The sequence below is a fragment of the Myotis davidii genome, unplaced genomic scaffold (assembly GCF_000327345.1).
Source record: "Myotis davidii unplaced genomic scaffold, ASM32734v1 scaffold570, whole genome shotgun sequence".
NCBI lineage: Eukaryota > Metazoa > Chordata > Mammalia > Chiroptera > Vespertilionidae > Myotis > Myotis davidii.
Window position 1 is genome coordinate 1,110,694 of NW_006283631.1, and position 23,894 is coordinate 1,134,587.

The following is a 23,894-nucleotide window of genomic DNA, read 5'->3' on the forward strand; positions in this document are numbered from 1 at the left end:
ATGCCATCACTGTGAAAATTAAGAGGAGCTTACACTGTTTTGTTCAGAACTTTACAAAGAATTAGTCCCATCTTGGAAAAATCACTTCACCAACAACAGCACCACTCATTGTATTTCAATTGTCAAAATAATCCAACCTTCAGTCTGCATCCGTAGCTATTGTACTTAGGGAGGTACCACAAGCAACACAGTGCAGGCATCTGACCATACCATTATGCTTTCTAACACAGTCATACCTGAATATTTATATATTGAAATACATATAATTTTATTATATTATTATTTATCCCTTTATATTATTAAGGCATTTCACTGAATTTTTAAAACATTATGCATATAGATATGTAATATTACCTATAAATTTCACTTCAGGATAATAGAGTGTTAAAGCATTTTTTATTTAAAAAGTGTTGGCTCTGTAAAGGTGAGAATGACTGTTTTAAAGTATTAAAAGAGAGGAAAGAAATACTCAAATTGTTTTTCTCTGACTTCCCACTCCAGAGGAACTTATCATCATGTTGGCTTTACAGGACCTGGTGGTATAAAAATCAAAGGGCGGGGGGGAGGTAGTAATGGGTAAGGAGTAAGTAAACAGATTAAAAAATATTGATAGGAAAGGCAGGCCTCCAACATGAGGCACTGAAAAGTCCTTCTACTCTTCAGATGTCTGATTTTCCTAAGGAATTGTCCTGTTTGTTTCCGTCTATTTCTTCCTTTCTTTCCCTTGACATAAGAAATGAGTATCAACACTCACTCTAATCAACACATTGGTTTTATATCAGCTGCCCCTGGTTAGATCTCTTCTACAAAAGAATCATGACTTCTTTCCATGGCAAATGTGTTTTTTTTTTTTCTAGTAAAGGTTTTGATCCCCCTTAAAATATGCTGCTCAAGAGATCCACAGAACTAGTTTATAAAATCACAGACATTCCCTGCCCTCTTCTCAAGCACAAAGAATCGCACAGACAGATGTGTTCAGCTAACTGCACTACCACTACAAATTCTATCTGAACAGACGCAGCAGGTAAGTAGAGCATAAATGGTGGTTCCCAGGAAAGCTTTGGTAGTTAAAGACTGGCTATTCTGTGCTGCTAAGTTGTTCTGAGACCCCAAGAAAGTTACTAACCTTCCCATGAATCCGTTCTCCTAAGCAGAAAGGAAGATTAGAAAACATTCTATTTCTTTTTAGTGCCTGCTTTAGTAGCACACATACCAAAATTGAAACCATATTTTTCCTTTGCTTACTACCCCAGGATGTTCGCAAGCTGATCAGCTGAGCAGCTTGAGAATCTCAGAGGAAAGATGTTTCATTCAGTGTTGTTAATTATTGACTGGGACTGACAGAGTAAAAGCCAAGAAAATCTGATATTTAACATCTGCTTCTAAAAACTGGAAACCTATAGCAGCTGTGAAGTAGTCTATCACTCTTTGATTTTGCTCAAGGTCAAATCTGTTCTCATTTCAAGAACAAGATTGATTTTCTCACATCATTCACTAACTGCTTAACCTGAATGCCTCCAGAACTTACTTTCTGGTGGATGTCCTATAAATGTAAACAACTCAAATGCCATGCTCTTCAGAGTCTGTGCCTCCTATGACCTTCAGTCAGCTCATGGCATTTGCCCTATTCCTTCTCCCTTTTCCAGGTTCCCTCTATTTATCAAACTGCTCATGGAAGGCAGGAATATGGTTGCTACACTTGGCAGTGTCTACACTAGAGATCCCATTATTTCCTCCTCAATCATGAAGTCTTCTTAGAGAACCTGCCTCTTCCAGAGCCAGGTAAGAGATGTTCTACTAAATACGTAAGCTTGTCCCCTTCACCATAGCTGATAGGAACAAAGGAACCCATCCATACAATGAGCTGAGCCAATCAGATCCCCTGGTTCAAGAATTCAAACCAAAATAGGTCCAAAAGCATGGAGGCAGGCAACAGATTGACATATCTAGGGGGAGGGGAAGGACAGGAAGAGATTAGCCAAAGAATTTATATGTATATATGCATAACCAATGGACACAGACAATGGTGTGGAGAAAGTCTGGGGTGGGGTGGGGGCTAGGTGCAAGGGGGTAAAGGAAGGGGGGAAGTTGCGGGGGGGCATCTGTAATACTGTCAATAAAAATTAAAAAGAAAAGAATTCAAACCAAGAAACAAGTGAAGCTGGTAGCCCAATGTAACGATCTTTTTTAATGGCCACAAATGCTTTGATACTCCTCCCATGAAGAGGTAGAGTCTTTGTTCCCTCCCTTGAATCTGGGCAGGCCTTTGACTGCTTTGACTTTGGAATGATCATTTTCTGGACATTCCCTCGGAGGAACCCCCCACCCCCAATCTCTTAAAACACTGCATTACCATATAAACAGGCTGACTATCTTTTGGCCCCCATGTTAATGAGCCCATGAGTTGGCACTCCGGCCAATACTCCCAGTGAAGCCCTACCTTTTAGCCATTCCTTCAATGTGCTAGACGTATGCATGAAAAGGCAATCTTGAAAGCTTCCCATAGTATCTAGTGTTTCTTCCTCCAGCCAGAGGGGCTACAACTTCATGGCCCAAGGTGTCTAGAGGCTGGGAAGCTGGTATTCCCAGCTAACACCTGTAAAGCGGGCACCTGAATCTACATTGCTTGAGAAGTATAGGTATCCACCAGTGAGAAGAATGCTTTTATACTTGGTAATAGAAAAAGGAAGATAACATGGGGTATGAAGATGTGGTTTCTCCGCATAATATTGGCACCATGATGAGTCTGGTAGAGAGCACTGGCCATGGACACACCTCTTTGGAGTGCTAGAGTATGTGGAACCTAGACCTTCTCTTGCCAATCTTGGCCTTATAAGGTCCCTCTGTCCCTTATAAAGCCTAACTATTACTCCATGCTTTGTGACATTGAGAAACTTGTTTTGAATTCTGGGATGTTCCACATAGTAACTCAGAAAACATCCTTGGCATGACATTATCACATCCTCTCCTTTGTCCTCAGGTACACATCCATCCCATATATTAGGAACCCATTTTAAAAAGAAATCTACTTCCCTTAGCCAAAAATAACAATAATAATGAAGTAAACAATCCCATGCATGTTATCCTTGCACACTGCTTTACATGTATTGTGTCATTTAATCTTAACAGTAATCCTATATTGTAGGTACCATTCTTTATTAGCCCCATTTTGCAGATGAAGAAACTATTAACTGGAGAAGTTAAGTAGTTATCTCAAAGTTACATAGCTGGTAACTGGTTGGCCAGGATTTAAAGCCAGTTTGGGTTAAACTAGGAACACTTATTCCAAGTCTAACTAGACTTTGAAATAGTATCCAACAGATTATGATATGAGAGCTTAGTTACCACTATCAGATTTGCATGCATTTCTCCGCATATTGAGGAATTTATCTAGTGGTTCTCAACCTGTGGGTTGTGACCCCTTTGGGGGTCGAACGACCCTTTCATAGGGGTCGCCTAAGACCATCGGAAAACACGTATATAATTACATATTGTTTTGTGATTAATCACTATGCTTTAATTATGTTCAATTTGTAACAAAGAAAATTCATCCTGCATATCAGATATTTACATTATGATTCATAACAGTAGCAAAATTACAGTTATGAAGTAGCAACGAAAGTAACTTTATGGTTTGGGGTCACCACAACATGAGGAACTGTATTAAAGGGTCACGGCATTAGGAAGGTTGAGAACCACTGCTTTAGACTCTTGCCTGTCTCACCTCTCACTTTGGATTGGAGTGATTGGTGCTAGGTGCTGGACTGCCCTGAATATCCTGCTTCTGTCTGAGTCTTGAAGTCAGACATTTACTTTCCTTTGCTGGGTTTTATGGCCTAGTCTAAAATGTAATCAGAGTATCTCATTTCTACATTACTGTCGGAAATGATAGTAACTGCCTAATAACTACAATAAAAATCATCTGTCTAATTCCTAAGTCAAGAGGAAGAATAAGCCCTTAGCCAGAGGCAGATAAACTTGAAGCTAATGAAGCTGAAACATGAAGGTCCCTCCCTTGCATACACCTTTTCCAAGGCCTGGGTCATGTTTTTGAAAAATTTAGAGAAGAAATAATCAAGTAAGACCACTGTCTATTTTCTCTCTGTCCTCCCTTTGATCATATTTTCCCTTGTATATTGGCCTCAGGTTGGGATCCAGCTAAGGGGGAACAGGTAGCTTTGAGGTTAATGACCCAACTATCAGACGGCTCTCTCCGTGAGTTACACCACACTCTTATTTCTTCAAAGAAGCTGGATGTTTTCCAGAGTGCAACAACCTGATCTCCACCAAGGCTCTGAGACAAATGTGGAAGAGGACAGTTTTACTGTTTTGTTTACTAGGCAGGTGTGTGTTGGTTTTCATAAATGGAATGGTTTTTACGATACAATACATCACTAAGAATTGTTCAGTCTATGCTGACTGTCAAAAGCTTTGAGATGCATTTATGGTTTGTTTGTGGGTTGTTTTTTTGGGGGGGAGTTGGTGGTGGTGGGGGAACAGGAGTCCTGAGAACCTATGCCATCAACACAGGCATCTAAAATAAAAAGTTATACACTAATAATACTTGGAGAATATTTATCTGCTTAGAGTCCAGGGTGACTATCAATGCATTTAAGATTTAATTTGGGGTGAGATAAAATGGTTAAGGAAGGGATGAAAGGGCAAATTTGAATAAAATATTCTTAGCCAGAGCATTTTAGCTCCTTTGCATAGTGATGAGACTTGTTCCTCAAGCCATAAAGACACACGAGAAACCTTTGAGGAAAACAAATCATTACTGGTGCAAACATTCCAAACGTTATCTGAGAGAACTTTATGACCAGAGCTACCCGTAAATACTTGTTATCTCCACTTAGAAGGAGAAAAAACATATTTTATTAGCTAGAAAGGACCATGGGTAAACAAACTTCCAATGTGGCAATGAGAATAGCACTTTTTCAAGTTTCAAGTGCTGGTTTTAGAGAATATAAAAAGTTATTGAAAATTCATTGGAAACTCATTACAATACCATGTTGTGGATATTGTCCAATACATCAAACCACATTTTAATCCCTTCAAGTACTTCCGTAAAGAGACTGTCTGGGATTATGCCTAAACTGGTCATGTCCTCTAAAAATGTTTGCTCCAAAGTAGCAGCTCTCAACCGTGGCTGGGCACGGAATCTCTTTTACAAAATACTGAGGCCTGAGCCCCACTGCTCGGAGATTCTAACTTACTTGGGTGCAGGAGGAACATAAGGCCCCCAAGGTGATTCTAATATGCTACAAAGGCTGGTAACTATTGCTCTAAAGCAGTTTCTCAACCTTGGCACTATCAACATTTGGGGCCAGATAATTCTTTGCTGTGAGGGGCTGTCCTCTGTATTACAGCATGTTTAGCAGCATCCTTGGCTAGATACCACCTGCCCTCCCTTCCACTCCCCTTCCTCAGCTGTGACAATCAACATGCCTCCAGACATTGTCAAATGTCCAGGGAAGGGAGATAGATTGGAAACTGCCCCTGGTTGAGAAGCACTCCTGTAAAGAGTATTATAGTAAACCAATTTTATTATTTTGGCCTGTTAGAAAACAATTCCTGACAAATGAAAGCAGGGCAAAACAGAAACTCACTTGAGACTCTAGCAAGAAAGACCCAGCAGGCACCAGGGACAGTATGCTGATGCCAGCGCACCAAATGCAACTGCAGGCCTCCAAGTGCTCAGAGATATAAAATGCTGAGAATGTCATAAATTCAGTAAGCCTTCAAAATCTCCATTTAAAAACTAGCCCAACTGCAGCTAGTCAGGGATTTACAGATTAGAAGTAGATTTGACCACAGATGTCATAGCTGACCTCATTGTATTTTGTAAAGCTTTTATGTTTCTAAATATATAAATAAATAAATATCTGCTAAAATCCTGTCAACAGAGAACTGTTTTTAGACAAGTTCATTTTCTTCGGTAGCTCTGGAATACTGATTTCCCCTACCGAGGAAGGTTTACAGGGAAGTACAGTCCATGGAAGAGGCTTGGCATTACTGACATTACAGCAAAAAGGGAAAATTAACACTCCTAATTGTACTCTGAGCACTAGACCTTCCTGCATTTTATTTGCAAATGCAATTACACCAGGCCCATAACACTTTCAGGTCTGATTTTTAAAATACATGTAGGCCTGCAGACAAGTAGGCAAATTTGGATGAATTTTTCTATTTATGTAGGCCAAGACTTTTCACAAGCTGAATCATGAGTGCAAAAATCAAATGCACCTCTAATTCCGCGAGGGCATTTTCATTTTTCCTAGCGCTTTAATGGGTAATCTCAGATTGAATTTCCTGTGGCTTGGAAAGCAATTTGAAAAGAGTGATAGGTTAAAAATATATGAGTTTTCTCAAAAATAATGTTTTTCTCCAAACATTTTTAAAAGAATCTAGGTGCAAAGAAACAGCTAGGAAATGTGGGGAAAGTTGTTATGTCATCCACATTCTTCTCCCCTAATGCTGACACAATTAGAGACTTACTTGTTTATAGCTGTTTTCTTTGGGAACAAAGAATCTGAGATGGGGCTTTGGTAGAAAAGTAGAGGACCACAAGCAAGGGCAATTATGGCATAGTGAGAAGTGGAAGAGGCAGACAAGATAATCGGTGACTTCCTTGTTTTTGCTTCTTCACTTTTTCTCTACATTATAGAAAAGGCATCCAAGAAGCAATAAAGAAAGGAGAGGAAACATTTTTTTTTTTTTTTTTTTTTACTGAAGACAATTGCTGGGTCAAATATAGAAACAATCTATCCAGTTATTCTATTCATCCATTTTATTGTATTTTTTCTTTTATTTTATCTTTTTGTTAATCCTCGCCCGAGGAGGACACTTTTCCACTGATTTTTTTTTTAAGAGAGAGTGAAAGGGAGTTGGAGAGAAAGAGAGAGAGAAACATCGATGTGAGAGAGACACATTGACTGGGTGCCTCCCACACACGCCTGCAATCAAGGTATGTGCCCTTGACCAGAATTGAACATGGGACCCTCCAGTCCATGGGCCAATGCTCTAGCCACTGAGCAAAACCAGCTAGGGTTACTCATCCATTTTAAAAATTAAAAAACAAACAGGTAATCAAATTATGTAATAAGAATAAAAAATTTAAATGTATTACATTTTAGAACATACGAATAAACAGAGAAAAAATAAAATGAAGGATGAGTAGTGAGGGAATAGTGAAAGAGAGAGAGAGAGAGAGAAAGGCTATTACAATCTAGAGAATAATGCCTTTATCTTGAAGCATTGAGGATACTGCTGTGAAAAACTAGCTTCAATTTCACATCTGTAGAGGTATGTGGGTGCTATGGTCTAAATATGTGTGTTCGTCCTCAAACTCTAATGTTGAAATCCTGATGACCAATATGATAGTATTAGGAGACAGGGCCTTTGGGACTTGATTAGATCGTGAGGGTGGAGTCCTCATCAAGGGGATTAGTGCCCTTACAGGAGAGGCCTTAGAGATCCCCATAGCCCTATCCACCATGTGAAGACACAAGAAGTATGAAGCATATGTCCCAGGAGAGAGCCTTCACCTGACCACGAGAGCACCCTAATCTTGGACTTTCAGCCTAATTTAGTACTGTGAGAAATCAATTTCTGTTATTTTTAAGCTGGGTGGTATAAGTCTGTGGTATTTTGTTATAGCACCTGGAACAGACTAAGACACTATGCATTATGTTAAGAAACTCTAGAAAGAAATATCCTTGTGGGTTGAGGAGTCAGAAGTGATCATCAAAATATTTGATAACTGATACATGGAAGGCACTGTCACTAATTAAACATAACTCGCAAATACAGAAAAGGATGTTGGGTCTAAACAATCCTAAGGTCATCCTGGTGCTGTTTCCAGGGTTGAACACTCCAGCTTTGGACTTAAGAGAAGCAGATGTAGGTAGTGATTAAAAAATGAGAGGAAAAGGTGATGATAATAGAGAGGGGGAGATGAAGGAGTTGGCAGAGTCAAAATAGATCTTTTTACAACACAGATTGTGGTGGCCTATCTCCGGGATGCCCACAGTGACCTCATCTCTTGGTATTCCCACCCTCATGGAGTGCCCTCCCACTCTGAATTAGGGTTAGTCTGTGTGACCAAGAATATATGGCAGAAATTATGGCATGTCACTTTGATACTAGGTTATAAAAGACCGCAACTTCTGTCTCAGGTACTCCCTTGCTCTTTCTCTTAGATCACGGACACTGAGGAAAGCCATGTACAAACAACCTGTAGAGAGGCCCATGGGGGAAGGAAGCCTCCTATCAAAAGCCACAGGGGTGAGCTTGGAAGAGGACTTCCAAGCCTTCAGAGACTGCTACGCTGGCTAACGACTTGACCGCAACCTCACGGGAGAATCAACCAGGATTCTGGACACTGAGAAGATGTGTGAGATAATAAACATTTAGTGTTTTAAGCTACTCAATTTTGAAGTAATTTGTTATGCAGCAGGAGATAACTAATATACAATAATGGAAAAAGCAATAAACAAAAAAAAACAGACTCTAAAAACATAGTAAAAACACTTAACTTGAGGAATTGCTTTTCCACCCATGATGGGGCAAGGAAAGACAAGGACAGGGCCAGTCTTTTGCTGGTTTTTGCTGTGCCCTGGTTAGGAAGTTAATTCATGCAAAGTACAAGATAGTTAATCCTCTCCACCGTGAAGGGGATTGAAAAAATACCCTTAGAGCCGAAACCGGTTTGGCTCAGTGGATAGAGCGTCAGCCTGCGGACTGAAAGGTTCCAGGTTCGATTCCGGTCAAGGGCATGTACCTTGGTTGTGGGCACATCCCCAGTGGGGAGTGTGCAGGAGGCAGCTGGTCGATGTTTCTCTCTCATCGATGTTTCTAACTCTCTATCTCTCTCTCCTTTCCTCTCTGTAAAAACTCAATAAAATATATTTAAAAAAAAAGAAAAGAAAAAATACCCTTACATACCAAACTAATACATTCCAAATTAAGTATCAGCAAAAATAACAACAAAGAGGCCATCATTTAGGGTGCCTACCATACGTCCATCATTTTCCATATGTTATTTTTAATTCTCAGAAGAAGCGCCATAAGGTCTGATACCATAAGGAATTATCACAAAGCTTGGTGGCTTCAAAGCCTAGGCTCTTTCCATTATACTGTACTTCCTTGTAAGAAAATCAGTAGAGGTTTGGCTGTCGTTCAGGAAAGAAGGAATGCGACTAAAAGGTCAAGTAACACAGCCAGTCAGTTAACTTGCCAGACACATGAGTATCAAGCTCGAGGTGAAGCAGAGGCAACCAACAGGAAGTGAGATCAGGAACTGCTGAATCCCCAACAGCTCATTGCCCATGAATACTCTTCTTCTTCCTCTTCTTTTTCCAGTAAAACCAGCCCTCTCTGGACTATAGGATCAGCTCTGGCTCAAGGTATGAAGACTACTAAGAACCCAATAGCGGGGGCCCTGGCACCCAGGTGCTCTTTGGCCCAGTCCTGAGTTGGTCTCGATACCCACTTTCTCTAACCCTGACATTGCAGTTCCGTGATGGCTGTCCTTGTCACTCAGTTCTTTTTTTTTTTACTTATTCTAGGAATATACATGATTTAGTGAAAAGCTTTATTGAAAACAAGGTGAATGGCTTTCTGCCTTATTTATAGTCTATTTCCAGCATGGAAGATAAGGGTCAATGTACTAAGAAGATTTTCTTTAGTTTTTATTTTTTGTAAATTTTTAAAAATAGAAGGTCCATGGGCAAAGTTAAAAATTCAAACAGTGCAATAAGAGGATTCAGTAAAAAAAAAAAAATTAAGTCTCCTTCCCCAGCTCCTTCTCTCCAGAATAATCACTATTGTGAGTTATCTATGGAAGGCAATTATTTTTTACTTACATTAAAATATACAACCCAGTTTGAAAGCTGGATCTCACTGTGCCACTCAGGTTGTAGGGCCGGGGGACTTCAATTCATTCATCATAAAAATGAGGATTAGTCTATTTATTTTGGTTTGAGCTGGGAAGCTGAGAACGGTTACATCAAACAAAGCACAGTCACCTTCTGTCTTCTGCTATATGTAAGATTTTCTGTAAATGCATTTGAGTATGCTCTACATTGGACATAGCCACATGCTTATACAGGAGCTTTAAAAAAACATGAATTATGTATCCTCAGCTTTTATAGATGATGGTTACACAAGAAATGGCCATATGATGAACTCACATGTATTTCCTGTAAAGTAGTTTTAAGATTTCACCTGCTGCATTTTTATATGGGACATCTCCTATGCACCATTTCACACTCTCTTGCTACTGGTATAGGGACCAGTTCAGCCCAGATGCTGACTTGACTCCTTCCTTGGAGCTCCCCTGATGCCAATGTGTGTGTGTGTGTGGGGGGGGGGGGGCTGAAGAACCCACTTAGCATTCAGGCATATGTTAACCAGAGTGCAGGGAAGCTAATGTAAATGGAGCTACCCTCAACAAATGAGGGGAGGGCACTAGTAGCTAAATGCTTCCCCCTTCACCTGCTAGTGGATGGGTCTGAGCCCCATTCATAAGCTTCCTTAGAAGGTTCCTCAGCAGGTGCCCTCAGGGGAGACCAATGCCACTGTGTATCCTCCTAGTAGCTTCCCCTTTTTCTCTTTTCCCTTGTTTCTTGTTTCACAACCAAGGCCCCTTACTTCATATTCCTGAATTAACTAGCTGCACTCAGCTTTTCATTTCAGACTCTGCTTTCAAGTGGAGATCATGTTTAATGCCCCGTATACAGGGTATCTTGTGAAAAAGTCCCCATAAACTTAATACCAGAAGAGAAGTCGTCTCTAGTGAAAATTTGTTTTATTTTGTCTATCCTTCATGGTTAGCATATTTGCTTCCTTCTCTTTTTGTGGATTTGATTCTCTATTTTTATTATAACATTGTTATTGGATGTATGGTAAATCAAGCTTTCAGGAAGCAAGTAGAATGTAAATAATAAAAAAATGCAATTTTGCTACTTCCTTGGATGAGAAAGACTGAGATCGGAGGAATGGAAAGCCAGGCTCAGGTGAAAGTGTGATTTTGAAGCAGAACTTAGAAGACAGATTTATAGAGACCACAGGAAAGATTAGCAATACATCCAAAGGGAGAAGGCTTCTAATGCGACTGTCCTTTTCCATTTCTTAGACTCTCAGCACCCAGCTAGAACTCAGTACAGTAAATGTTTGTGTGAATGAACAGTGTTTGTCCTAGTGATTTCTGTGTAGTCGGCTTACAGTTCCCTTGGATTGACTGCAGAACTTCACACATTCAGGTGCCTCCTGAGGGCACATACTGTAGAAACTCTTCATCCGACCAGATTCATCAGCATGGCTTAAGCCACACAGCCTTGAGACAAGGACATTAACTAGAGAAATAAACACAAAGAGAACACCTCTGGGCACTAGAAGGTGACTTGCAAGGAGTGCCTTTCAGGAGGCAATTTATCAGACAAAACTTCAGTGTCTATTAGCTTCCAAAGACTAAACTCAACATCTTACGATATGGCTTTAAACAGCAGTCCAGCTGCCTCTGATCACAGATCTTCCCGGTCTGGAAGCCAGCCAGAGGATGCATTTTGCTTACCTCTCACTAATACAAATGGACAGTGAAGTACATTAGGAATTCGGGCACTTTAAACACTGTCCTATTTTCCCCGACAGATTGAAGGTCTTACCACTAACTTGGATCTCATTAAAATTTATTATGAGCATCCCAACAAGGTCTATAGAATCCTGGCTACAAAATTCCAATAGAAAGAAAGAAAGAGATACAGATAGCATCGGCATCCTGTCGCTGGCTGGTCAATGCCTTCTAAATTGTGACCACCCGGTACAATTATTTTCTTTGAAGTGCACACATTTTCTCCAGCCCATCGCAATCAAACACTACTTCAGAGCAGGTAGTAACATTACTTCCCTTGTGGCTAACAATGACAACTTGATTCGAAAGATAAACGGCTCCAGTCAAATGTGCTAATCACCAGAGGTGGCACTTCCTGGTTCAGAATCTCAGTGTTAGCCTGTGGTGTCCAGAATTTAAAAATTTTTAAATTTTATTTTGTTCACTGCAAAACTTGGATCAGTGTGTTTTCCTCATCAAAGTACTTTTACAATCCTCTACGTGAATTATCTTTTTTTAAAAAAAAACACATTTGGAGATCTCATAAGGAAACAGGCAATGCTGAAAACATTGAGATAAGCTAATGTAAACTAATTAATATTATTTGGAGAGTAAATCTTAGACTATGGAAGGTGATGCTATAGCAGAGGGCAAGAATAAGTCTGTATAAGGCATTGGCATATAACCACAGTTACAGAAGGAAAGAAAGAAAAGAGCATGACAATAAACCTGCCTTTAAAAATGCAATGGACATTAATTAAAGTGCAAGATGAACAGTTCACGAGACTTATGGGTTCTCTTATGATTTTCTGACCTATTTAAGAGAAATAAATAAGTATATTTATTTTTTTTTCTCTATCCTAAACCTAATTCCTTCCTCCTCTGGGTATCTACTGTCCTCTGAACACAGCACCGATTTCTCTCTACTCTAGTCACCCGTTTCTACCACTGTCTCTCTCCCTGGCCTCCCACTACCACATGCACATGCACAGAGAAGTACACACACACACACACACACACACACACACACACACACACCGAATGAAGGGCCACATGGTCATCCCAGTGTTCCCAGAGGAGGGCACAGTGCCTGGCTCATTAGTGCTCAGTTAATGTTTACAGAGTGAATAAATGAATGAGCCAATGAATGCTAAGTGAACTGAAGACAGAACCATACAATGTCAACGCTGGAAGAGACCTAAGAAAATATCTAATCCAATGTCCTCATTTTACAGTTGAAGAAACCAATCAGAGAGGTTCAATGGCTCGCCACAGACACAGAAACTGACCCCAGACGTGAGAATCACACGTTTGGGTTTGAATTTCCACGGTTGTCCGTTTGTCAGTTTTCTAGTTTGTAGATGAAAAGACACTTTTTTTAGTTACTACTCCCCCACTCCCTATCTTTTGGCTTCTTCAATCCATGCTACAAAAGGGGAAGTGTAAGAAATTCAAATCAGCTTGGTTAACAAGATTGATATTATTGGCCAGAAGTTCTCTGATTATAAGTGGAATTTGACTACCTATTTAAGTCCTCTGTTCCCGCTGCTATATAACTAAAAACTAGCTGCATTACAAACATCTTCATTATGTTTATGCTAATCAAGTTGCTATTCTCATCTTTTCACAAATAAGAAACACACCTCCAAATTCAGGGATTGTACATGGTGACGAGAACTAAAACACGGAAAAAAGGGACCGTGCTGAAAATATTAAAGGGTTATAGGAATGGTGGTATATCCACATTATGCAGCCATTATGAATTAATTTTATGAGTAGCTTCTAAGAGCATGGAGAAATATAATTATATTTCAATGTTGATGAAAGAAGGTATAAAAATTTGGGTGAAATAATTAAAACCCACCAGAGAAAAATGACTAGAAGTAAATATACTAAAAATGGTGGTTATGTTTAAGTAGTAGTGATAGTGTTGTATTAGCTACTTATTAATAACTAGAGGCCCAGTGCACAAAAATTTGTGCACTGGTGGTGGGGGGGAGGTATCCCTCAGCCCCACTTGTGCCCTCTCACAGTCTGGAACCCCTCGGGAGATAACGACCTGCTGGCTTAGGCCCACTCCCGGGTGGCAGAGGGCAGGCCCAATCCCTAGGTGCCTGCCCCGCAGCCCCTGGTCGGGCTCAGAGCAGGGCCGATTGGGGAGTTGGGGCGCCGCCCCCTGTCATGCACAGAGCAGGGCAGATCAGGAGGTTGCGATGCCACCCTCAGTCATGCTCAGGGTAGGGCCGATTGGGGGGTTGGGGTGCCACCTCCTGTCACACTCAAGGCAGGGTCGATGGGGAGGTTGCGGTGCCACCCCCTGTCACGCACAGAGCAGGGCCAATCAGGGGGTTGTGGCGCCACCCCTGTCACATACAGAGCCGGCCATCAGGGGGATGGGGTGCTGCCCCTTGTCACGCACAGAGCAGGGCCCATCAGGGGGTTGGGGAGCTCCCCCCTATCACGCACAGAGCAGGGCTGATAGGGGAGTTGGGGAAATGTTTTAAATGTACTATACTATTATAGTGAAAAAATAATACAGTAATATTTTTACAGAAATTCAGAATTTGGAGTCAGAGGTTGCATGACCAGTATTCAATTTCCCTTTTTAAATTTCTTTTGGGTCCCTGTTTTTTTCTTCTTTCCAAATCCTATCAGCAAGCCTCTGGCAAGAATATCTTTTGAGATCAGAAACCGGGTCCTGATTGAAGGTATAAAGTAAAGAAACCTTAGTGCCACCTCTTCCCTTAGGACCTGTTTGAGAAACTTACTGAGAAATTCACTCTATTTGTTAGAGTGAAGAACTTCCTGCAAATGCCTTTTACTATATTTTTTATGTGCTTGGAAAACCTGAAAAGGCTCTAAATAATTCACAATCTCTTTTCTTGAGTTTGGTTTCTCGATGTGTGTTCAATCCCGCCCCCCACCCCCCATGTCAGGAAATGGCTTTCCTTCGGAGATCACTGATTACTCTGACAATAATGGCTCAATTAAATCGTAGATGAACTTTTAGGTACCACCTATTTTACAAAGAATAAAATAAGCTCAATAGGAGGTAACCCTCCAGCTACTTTCTAAATTGCTTAGAGCACATTCCCCCACCCTCTAAAAAGCTATTTCTCCAAAAAGTACAGTACAGTACGTGGTGTGTCTTCCCTGCAGGTAGCTTTGGTTGGGCTCAGCTCTCAGGAATGTCCAATGTAGAGCTGCATCAGGGGATCACAAAGCAGAGGCTGAAAAATGAATGCTGTCGCTGCTTTCTCACCTCCTCTGGGAAAGTTGTGTGATTGCCTGACACTTGGAAATGGATTTGTAGTCCCCGGCTTTAACTGATGCCCAAATGAACACAATAAACAGCCAGCTGAGTCCTCTCCTTCCCTCACCTGCAATGCCTGGTTCACTTTCTACTTGTAAGTGCTCGTTTTATATGGTAGGAAATTGTGCTCATTGGAAAGCTATGTGGATTTCTAGTAAGAGCAGAAATAAAATCCTCGCTGGTCTTAGGTTTAACTCTGAGAAAAAGATCTAAGCTGAAACTTAGGCAACTGTCTGGAGGCCTGCAACAAGATACCGCCACTGGCCAATCCACCCACCACAGGTATACTCAGCTTTTCCCAAAGTGCCGTTTCCCAGGCCTGGGGGTGCTTGAGTGTGCAACAGAGACTATCACTCTCAAATAAAGGGGCCTACTCTCCTCCCAATTCTTTCAAACACAAGGCATCACAAGCCATATTACTTTATCCTTAACAAGAGAATATGTAGTTTATTTATTCATGCCCAAACTTAAAAATAAATGAAAAACAATTTGCCCCAGCCAGTGTGACTAAGTGGGTTGAGCATCGTTCCATGCACTGAAAAGTCATCAGCTGGATTCCCGGTCAGGGCACATGCCGAGGTTGAGGGCTTGATCCCTGGTCAGGATGCATATGGGAGGCAGCTGATCCATTTTTCTCTCTCATATCAATGTTTCTCTCTGTCTTTCTCCCTCTCCCTTCCTCTCTCTCTCTCTCTAAAACAACAACAACACACCAATAAAAACATATTTTTAAAAAACCAATTTAACATTGCTTAAGGAAACATGAATAATAATATACCAGCACAAAAATAAACAACGAAAGGAAAGATTCCCTCTCCTGCTATTTCAACCCTTCATATTTTTGCTTCCTATAACAAACAATGAATATTTAGGTTAATGATGTTCTCTGAGATGGTGGGAAATGCTATTTTGATCACTTCTCAAACCATGCCACTGCTTCCCTTAGTGTCTAAGCTGAATCTATAGAAATGTGTATAAACTTGGATTTGAAATAAAAATATTAATAGATCAACTTCAAACCATATTTTCTTACTCTATAGCATTAATAAATGCTAGTAAAAATATCTAAGCTATCTTAATGAGGACCCATGAATGATGGCCCAGAGCCTCTTCTTTCAAAATCTAGTTTTGCCTGGCTCCCATCCCACCAACAAAAGTATGCCTGGGCATCTTCTTGGACAGATGACAGAAAGACTGCATAGTGGTCTTTGAGCCTGATTATTGTGTAAATTACATGGGCTGTGTGAAGAGACAGGAGAAAGATGATGGAGCAAGCAGAAAGTTCAAGAAGAAGCTACATGCTACCCTGCAGAAGCTATGGCCACCTGAGTTTTCCATTGCCAAGAGACCAGAATCATAGTTTTAGAAATGGAAGACATCTATGAGATCCTGTTCATTCCTTTGTTTTATAGCAAAACAGGGTTTAAGGAGATTTAGTGACTTAATCAAGGTCTTATATCTGGTTGGCAGCAGGGCTAGGAATCGTATCTGGGTCTTTTGGTTCTAAGACCTCTTTCAATTATACTACAAAACTTAATAATCACTGTAATAATCAAAACTTAAAAATAAACCATTTGGATGAAAATCCTTCTAAAATGGTTTACACAATTCCTATTTTTATACAGAGAGTATAATTAAACCTTTTCTCTGTGACTTAACGTCATCATTATGAAGATTAATGATGTTAACCCTATATACTACAGTCTATGAATGCCGACTTGACATAGAGTGCAGCACAATGCTGGGAATATGATAACTGGTTTTTTTTTTGTAGATTTCTATGAATTTGCTCTTTGCTTTTATTCCTTGCTGCTCTCAGGTCTCTGCTCCCAGTATCATCTCCTTTCCCCACCTTCTAATTCTAATTCTAAACTGTGGTTTTCTAAAATCTGCTCTTTAGAGTAATATGAAATACAGACAAATGCACATCATATGTATTGCAGCATTATTCGCAAACACAAAACCACAAATGTCCAACATAGGAGAATGGTTAGTAAGTAGTACTTTAAAAGAATAGGATATTATGTAGCCATTAAAATGATCATCACATGAGGAGGTTTTAATAAAATAAAGAAGAGCTTATGTCATAGTGTTAAATTAAAAATGTAGGATATAAAACTGCTAGATATCAATAACATTTCAAAAATGCTTAGAGTGAGGGAAATGTACCAAATGTTTACAATGACAGGATTACTGATAATTATTATTCTATTATTATACCATTCCGCTTATTTCTATTTGTTTCTGTAATAAAAGTACAATACTCAATGTCAGAACAAGAATTTTTAAAAATATCACATCGGAAAATATCTAACAGGTGAGAATGATTTAAAGTGAAAATATATAGATTCCAGGTGAGAATCTAAAGTTTCTGTGACATAGTATGGCAGAGGGTGGCTTTTGCTTCCTTCCCATTTCTTTGCTGAAAGTCAGGTATCTAGATAGTTGAATGGTGGAAGAGTAGAGGTGCTCTTGTACATGGCCTTTGGGAGCAAATATGTTTAATGGGGAAGGGAGGAAACTGAGAGGGAAAGACAGAAGAGAGAGGAGGGAGGAAAGGTTCGGAGCCAATGGTTTTAGACAAGTGTCTAAGGATTTTTCATTAACTGGTTTTTAGAAGTTTAGAAACCACAAATGTGGTAACTGTCACGCAGCCTTGATTTATCAGTGGATGAGCATGAAAGGCAAATTAACCTCTCCACAGACAAAGAAGGGCATTTTCTAATTAATAATTAATCACTTCCTAAAACTGGGAGAGCGGAATTAAGAATGTGAACAAGTAAAAACTGGATAGTATGGAAAGAAGGTAAGCAGTTGAAACAAATGAATGTTTGTCTTCATATAAGATGTTTATATCTAAAGGTATTAGGTACCTTCTCTTCTATTCTATTTCCTGACTCCTTTGTATTATGATAACCTATTTTTCATTTTAATAGCAATGACTTTTCATATCTTCTCCTTGTTCTTTGAATGAAATTATTAAGATGTGGGTAGTGCAGCAGAAGGCAGTTTAGATTTTACAACACACAATGACCTTCACTGACTCATACATAACTAGCCCCCACCAAATGTGTCACCTCATGCAGAAACGACCAAGGGCACACTGAGCCCGGAGTGGCTGATTTAACATAGATGTTGCTTGACTTCTCAAAGCTTCTGAAGATCATTTTTAAAAATTTGCCTCTGCCTCCCCAGAGACGACATGCCAAGAAAAACCTCTGAGTGCTGTAAACGGGTCTGTGGGATAAAAAGATCATAAATCTGTTCTCATTTGGCATGAGTGACATTTCTAACATAATTTCTAAGGACTTCCTCAAATGTGACATACTTTCTTATCATAATAACCCTGTGAGATATTATTAGCCCAAATTTATAGATGAAGAAACCAAGGCTCTAAGACATTAATTTGCTAAAGGTCACCATTAAGCTAGAGGAAAAGACTGGAATTCAGATTTTCTACTCTCAATCCTGTAGTGATTTCTGCTGTTTCATGCTGCAAATTTATTGATACATTAATTCTGTGTCAAAGTATTTGCTCCCAAAGGCCATGTACAAGAGCACCTCTGCAGACCAGTAGTTGCTCAACAACATGCAGGTGAGTAGAAAATTTCAATGGTGGGAAGTTGTGGCTGGTTGCAGTAGGGCAGTGAAAGCCCAGATTGATTTATAAAAGGAGGTTGGAGTCCCAGCTCTATGGCTAAGTAACTGTTACTGTAAGCAGGTCTATGGGTCTTAGCTTTTTCACCTTGGTGCCTACTTGAGCCCTTTCCTCACAAAAACTGCATCTCTCTTATCTGCACAAACCTACATTCATCATTTGTCCTTCAGGGTTTAAACCAATGTCCTCCCCTAAAGAACTTAACTCCAATAGCTTGTGAATACTATAGAGTGTACTCATTCCCCAAATCCTCAGGAATTTTTATTCAGAAGTCACATATGTGTGTTTTAGCTCTCCAGCTAGACTTTAAACAAGATCTGCCTTGCTGGTGTGTGTTGTGGGTTCGATTCCCAGTCTAGGTCAGGGAGTGTGTGGGAAGCAACAATAGAAGCATCTCTCTCACATACATGTTTCTCTCTCCTCTCTTCCCCCTCCTCTCTCTCTCCTCATGCCTCCTTTCCTTCCACTTCACTTTCTCTAAAAATCAATGAAAAAAAATATCCTTAGTGAGGATAACCTAAAAACAAAAAGTATTTTCAACATCTCCAATTCCTCTCTGCCTTTTCAAAACCCTTCCCTCTTTCTTCCAGCTGCCTAGTATATCACTATGCATTGGACAAATGCCTACTGAAAGAGTGAGAACCTGCATTCTGGCAGTGAACGCCTGGCTTGATTTGTAATAGGAGGTTGGAGTTCCAGCTCCATAGCTAAGTAACTTGTGTTATTGCAGGCAAGTCTGCGAGTCTCCGTTTTCCCATCATAAAATGATTAGGGGGGTAGGAAGGAGGTGAAGCATATGAGTTCCATGATCTCTGAGATGCTATAAATATTTAAATATTATGTTGATTGGGCCAACCATAGCCTTTACGCCATTAGGGGTGAGAGAAGAGATGAATGAGAATTCCAAAGACAAGAATGTGAAAAACGAGGCAAACACAGTAACCAAATATCTAACCACCCAGCAGGCAGAAGAAACCAATGTGTCTGGAAAATTAATGAAGTAAAGAAGAATCAGAGAGAGAAGAGATGTCTTAGGCAAGGCTTGAAATGTGAATCTTGTCTGAGAGGGAGGCAAAGGGATAATAAGGCAGAATATAAATGGGGACAGCTTAATAACTAAAAAAAATTGCATTACTGTTTAGGCATGTGTAGCATAATGTTTGTTTTTTAATTTACTCTTCTGTCTGCTATTCAAGCTTGAAATCAAATGTTAAGAACATCAGCACTGAGACTGCTTAGGATCAGGAGAAAGAAAATGAGATGCATGCTAACAACTTCCTTGTGGAAATAAAAACAGAAGGTCCTAGTAATAGGGATTGATACTACCAACATTTGACTATTAGAAACGTTATTGTCCTATACTTTCTTCTCCATTTTGTTGAGGGGTGGGCAGTATGACCATTTTAATTAGGATATTTCTCCTAAGTTTAATTTTATTAAATATTTTAATAATTCCAAGTAATATTGCACTGGTTTCATTAAAATTTGGGTTTTAGCAGACAGACCATGTAATAAATAAAAATGGTGTTATAAGGAGGTCTGTCTATGCCTTCAATAATAAGCTCCCTTGGATAGGATGAACTTATGGGAGGCAAAGAACCGAAGTATCTGGTATGATAAGGGGAGCTAGGATTCACATAAGGAGTTAAAGAAAAAGAAAGTCAAGTTCAGCTTGAAACTTTAAGAAAAAATGGCACCTCTTTATAAAAGAAATTCTCTAAAATTAAAAAATAATACTTGAAGCAAATAATAGTCCTTGGATTATCAGATGCAAAAGTTTTCACTGGTATCTGAAATTGAAGTGACACTTCAAAGGATTAAATCAGTAAGAGTCCATGATTGATAAAAGACCAGAAATTTCCTTTTAAAAAAAGAGCAAAACTGTAAAAGGAATTTGATATTTAAGAGACATTTTTAGGAACCTCCTGATGAAATTTTTTATACTAAAACCGCAGAGAAGAAACTCACTGTTAATCCATACGATCTAACTTTGGGTCTAGTTTGCCCTTCATCTTCTACCTCAGAAAAAGGGCCGAAATTTAACCAATGTATAAAGAAATTTCTGCAGGGAGAAAAAATCGTGTGACTGTGTGTGTATGAAAGACAACATACCTGCTTCATCATAGGATACAGTCAATTTTTCTAGCATTTCTCGGTCAATCGACAAAATCTGCTGTTCAAGGATGGTCTGGTAAGACAAAACACTATTTTCTTTGTCTTTCTCGTAGTCCTGTAGATGCTGTTTAAGGGCCTCTGGGAGTCGAGATTTTACATATTCAGCTGCAGTCTGCAAATAAAACAGGTAAAAAAAAAATTAGTATGTCTCATCTTAGCCCTTTTACTTCGTTTTACGTGCTGCAGTGAGAACTCAAAAGCACGGTGGCACTAACCCTTTAGACAACCATGTCCTTGTCATTTTTAGTCTCCACTGTGCCCAGTAAGGTGACTCTTCAAATAGGCAGAATCACAGACCTCTAAGAGTTTTCTACCAGGTTGAAAGGTCTAAAAGATGATAGATTTAGTTTGCCATTCATGGAGTTAGTACTCGAAGTTTCAACAACTATCCCACTGAACTCTGAAGGCCCCATCATAGTAATCTTACTGGATATAAATATGACTGCCCTTGTCTAGAATGCAGAAGCCAGTCGCTCGTCTCAGCAGAAGACAGTCTATGCTATGCCAGCCATATCTCTACTTTGTTTTGTTGTTTTCTACTCATTAATGCTCACGCAGGAATTCTTGTGAAGGGAAGAGAACGGAGAGCCCTCTGCACGAGCTGATAATGGAATAGTGGGATAAACGGAAAAAGAAAACATCTAAGACAATGATATCTGTTAGCCAGAAAAAAAAAGAACTGTTCACCAATGAAATGTCTCGGCCTTTCTATACATATTATTCTTAACTTGACTTTGTTCTGCTTCTACACTATCTCACAACGCACTCCCAACCAGGGACATCTGAAATTACATGCAGTGATTTTCAACCCAGTAGGCATGCTTCCCTTGGAGGTAGGAAGAAAGGCATGTATACTGTGACAAAGACCTTCCTGAAGATTCTAATATATTCGTCTGGGGGGCTGGGGAGATAGCACACTCTTCCCCCTTCCAGCCGAGAACACAACCAAACAGAACTATAAGAAAGAAATTAAGTGATAGAGTGGCATGTATGAATCAGAGACTGAAATTCTTAAAACATATTTCTTAAGAATGCCAAGAGTTTAACATCTCCTTGCTGTGAATTTGATCAAATAAATGAAGGCATACCCATTAGAAACTGAAGTAAAAGAAACTGTTAAAAAGAATTGTTCCTGGGGTATGAGCCCAGAATAAGGAACAGCACACCTATATAATTTAACCTATTTTTAAAATTTTCTGTAATTAAAAAAAAATTACCTTTAAAATATAATTTCTGTAACCTTCATAGTTTTTCTTTTAAATGTTGCACAAGTTAAGATGAAAAGAAACTTGCCAAAACAAACAACTGACTTCCCAGGAAAAGTCCACTGGAAAGTTATTTTTCAGTCTTCGAGTAGCCAAATATAGTATACAATACTTTTTATTTCCAGGTTTATATTTATATCCCCTAATTAAGTTGTTGGTGAAATTACAACTTTAAAATATCACCAAACATTGCTTAATTTACCTGCTAGCCACCTATTGCAGAACAAATAAAGTTATTTCACAAAATATGAATGGACTCAACATGTTAACACTATATATTTAATTCTAGAGATTAATGACAATTTTCTCCTAATACTGGACAAGGAAGAGGCATACTGCAAAATAACTATTTTTAAACTCAGATGACCTTGCTATTCAGTGTAACATCTGTCTTTTTTCCCTTGGAAATATCTATGAGGCACAGGAAGTAATTCTATAATGAATAATTCTACAATGCATATTTTTATAAATATTGGTGTGCTCTGTGTTACTGAAAGCATACCACACATTTCCTTCCAATTATGTCCACTGATCTACTTTTTTGAAACTCTGATATTGGTCTTTAAACAGGATTTATATTTTTTACTATATTGAAGTTATAGTTTGGCATTTCATTTCTAAAATAGTATAACTACATATATAGAGTTCTTTCCATTGGGAAAGATTCTTTGGAAAACAGAAAGAAATAATTCTAGCAAAGTACTAGATTCTGTCAAGATATTTCAAGAAATCACCTTTTATACTGAGGTGATGCTCTAAATGTATTCAAATGGCAGTAAATCCTTATTCTCAAGCATGTACCTATGCTTAAAACCAGGCTGTCATACGAATACCATATGATCTCACTTATGTGTGGAATCTAAAAAAAGAAAAAAAACTCCAACAAACCAGAAACCAAACTCATAGATACAGAGAACAATTGGTGGTTGCCAGAGGTGGGGGATGGGGCATGTTACAAAATGGGTGAAGGGGTCAAAAGGCATAAACTTCCAGTTATAAAATAAGTACTAAAGATACAATGTACAGCATGCTGACTATAGTTAATAATACTGTATGGTATAGTTAACAGTTGCTAAGAGAGCAGATATGAACAGTTCTCATCACACACACACAAGATGTAACTAAGTGTGGTGATAGATGTTGACTAGACTTATTATGGTGATCATTTCTTTATATATAAAAATATCAAATCATTATGTTGTATACCTCAAGCTAATATAATGTCAATTATATCTTAATTAAAAGTACAGGCTGTAATATTAACTGAAATTGGAATTATTGCAAAAGTAATATATAAAACAAAGAATAATTTAAAATTTCACTAGAATTCAAAAATAAAGCAAAAAAAATTTTAAATATAGGATGGCATCTGTTCTCTAATCAATGATAAGAGCTTCTAGAAGTTGAAACTCTAAATTGCATATTCTTATAATCTATTTCAGAAACAATAATACAGGATGGGGCAGAAGTAGGTTTACAGTTATGAGCACATGAAATACATTTATTCTTGTATTATTATCTATTAACTAGAGGCCTGGTGCACAAAAATTTGTGCACTTGGGGAGTCCCTCAGCCAAGAGCACAAAAATTTGTGCACTCGGGGGGGTCCCTCAGCCCAGCCAGTGCCCTCTCGCAGTCTGGTCCAACCCCAGCAGGTCCAGGGGTCCCCAAAGGTGTGGACGGAGTCGGCGAAGAAGGAAAGACTCAGAGACAGCATTCAGTTGATCAGCAGCCTTGCCAGGATCTCTAGCCACAATCTCCCGCCAAGTTCTGTGTCCATGTTCTCTTGCTAGGTTCTCCAGCCAGGTTCTCCAGGTTCTCCAGCCAGGTTCAGTCACCAGGTTCTAGTCAGGTTCTCTTGCCATATTCTAG

At 39.3% G+C, this 23,894-nt stretch overlaps 1 protein-coding gene across 1 annotated transcript in view; it reads right to left on the reverse strand.

Annotated features, from left to right (window-relative positions):
• PPM1L (protein phosphatase, Mg2+/Mn2+ dependent 1L) overlaps nt 1–23,894 on the reverse strand; it is a 263,103-nt gene that overhangs the window by 41,810 nt on the left and 197,399 nt on the right. The window contains exon 2 of the mRNA XM_015565466.1: nt 20,695–20,869. Within this exon, the coding sequence (XP_015420952.1) occupies nt 20,695–20,869 (175 nt within the window). The remainder of the gene's footprint in view (nt 1–20,694; nt 20,870–23,894) is intronic.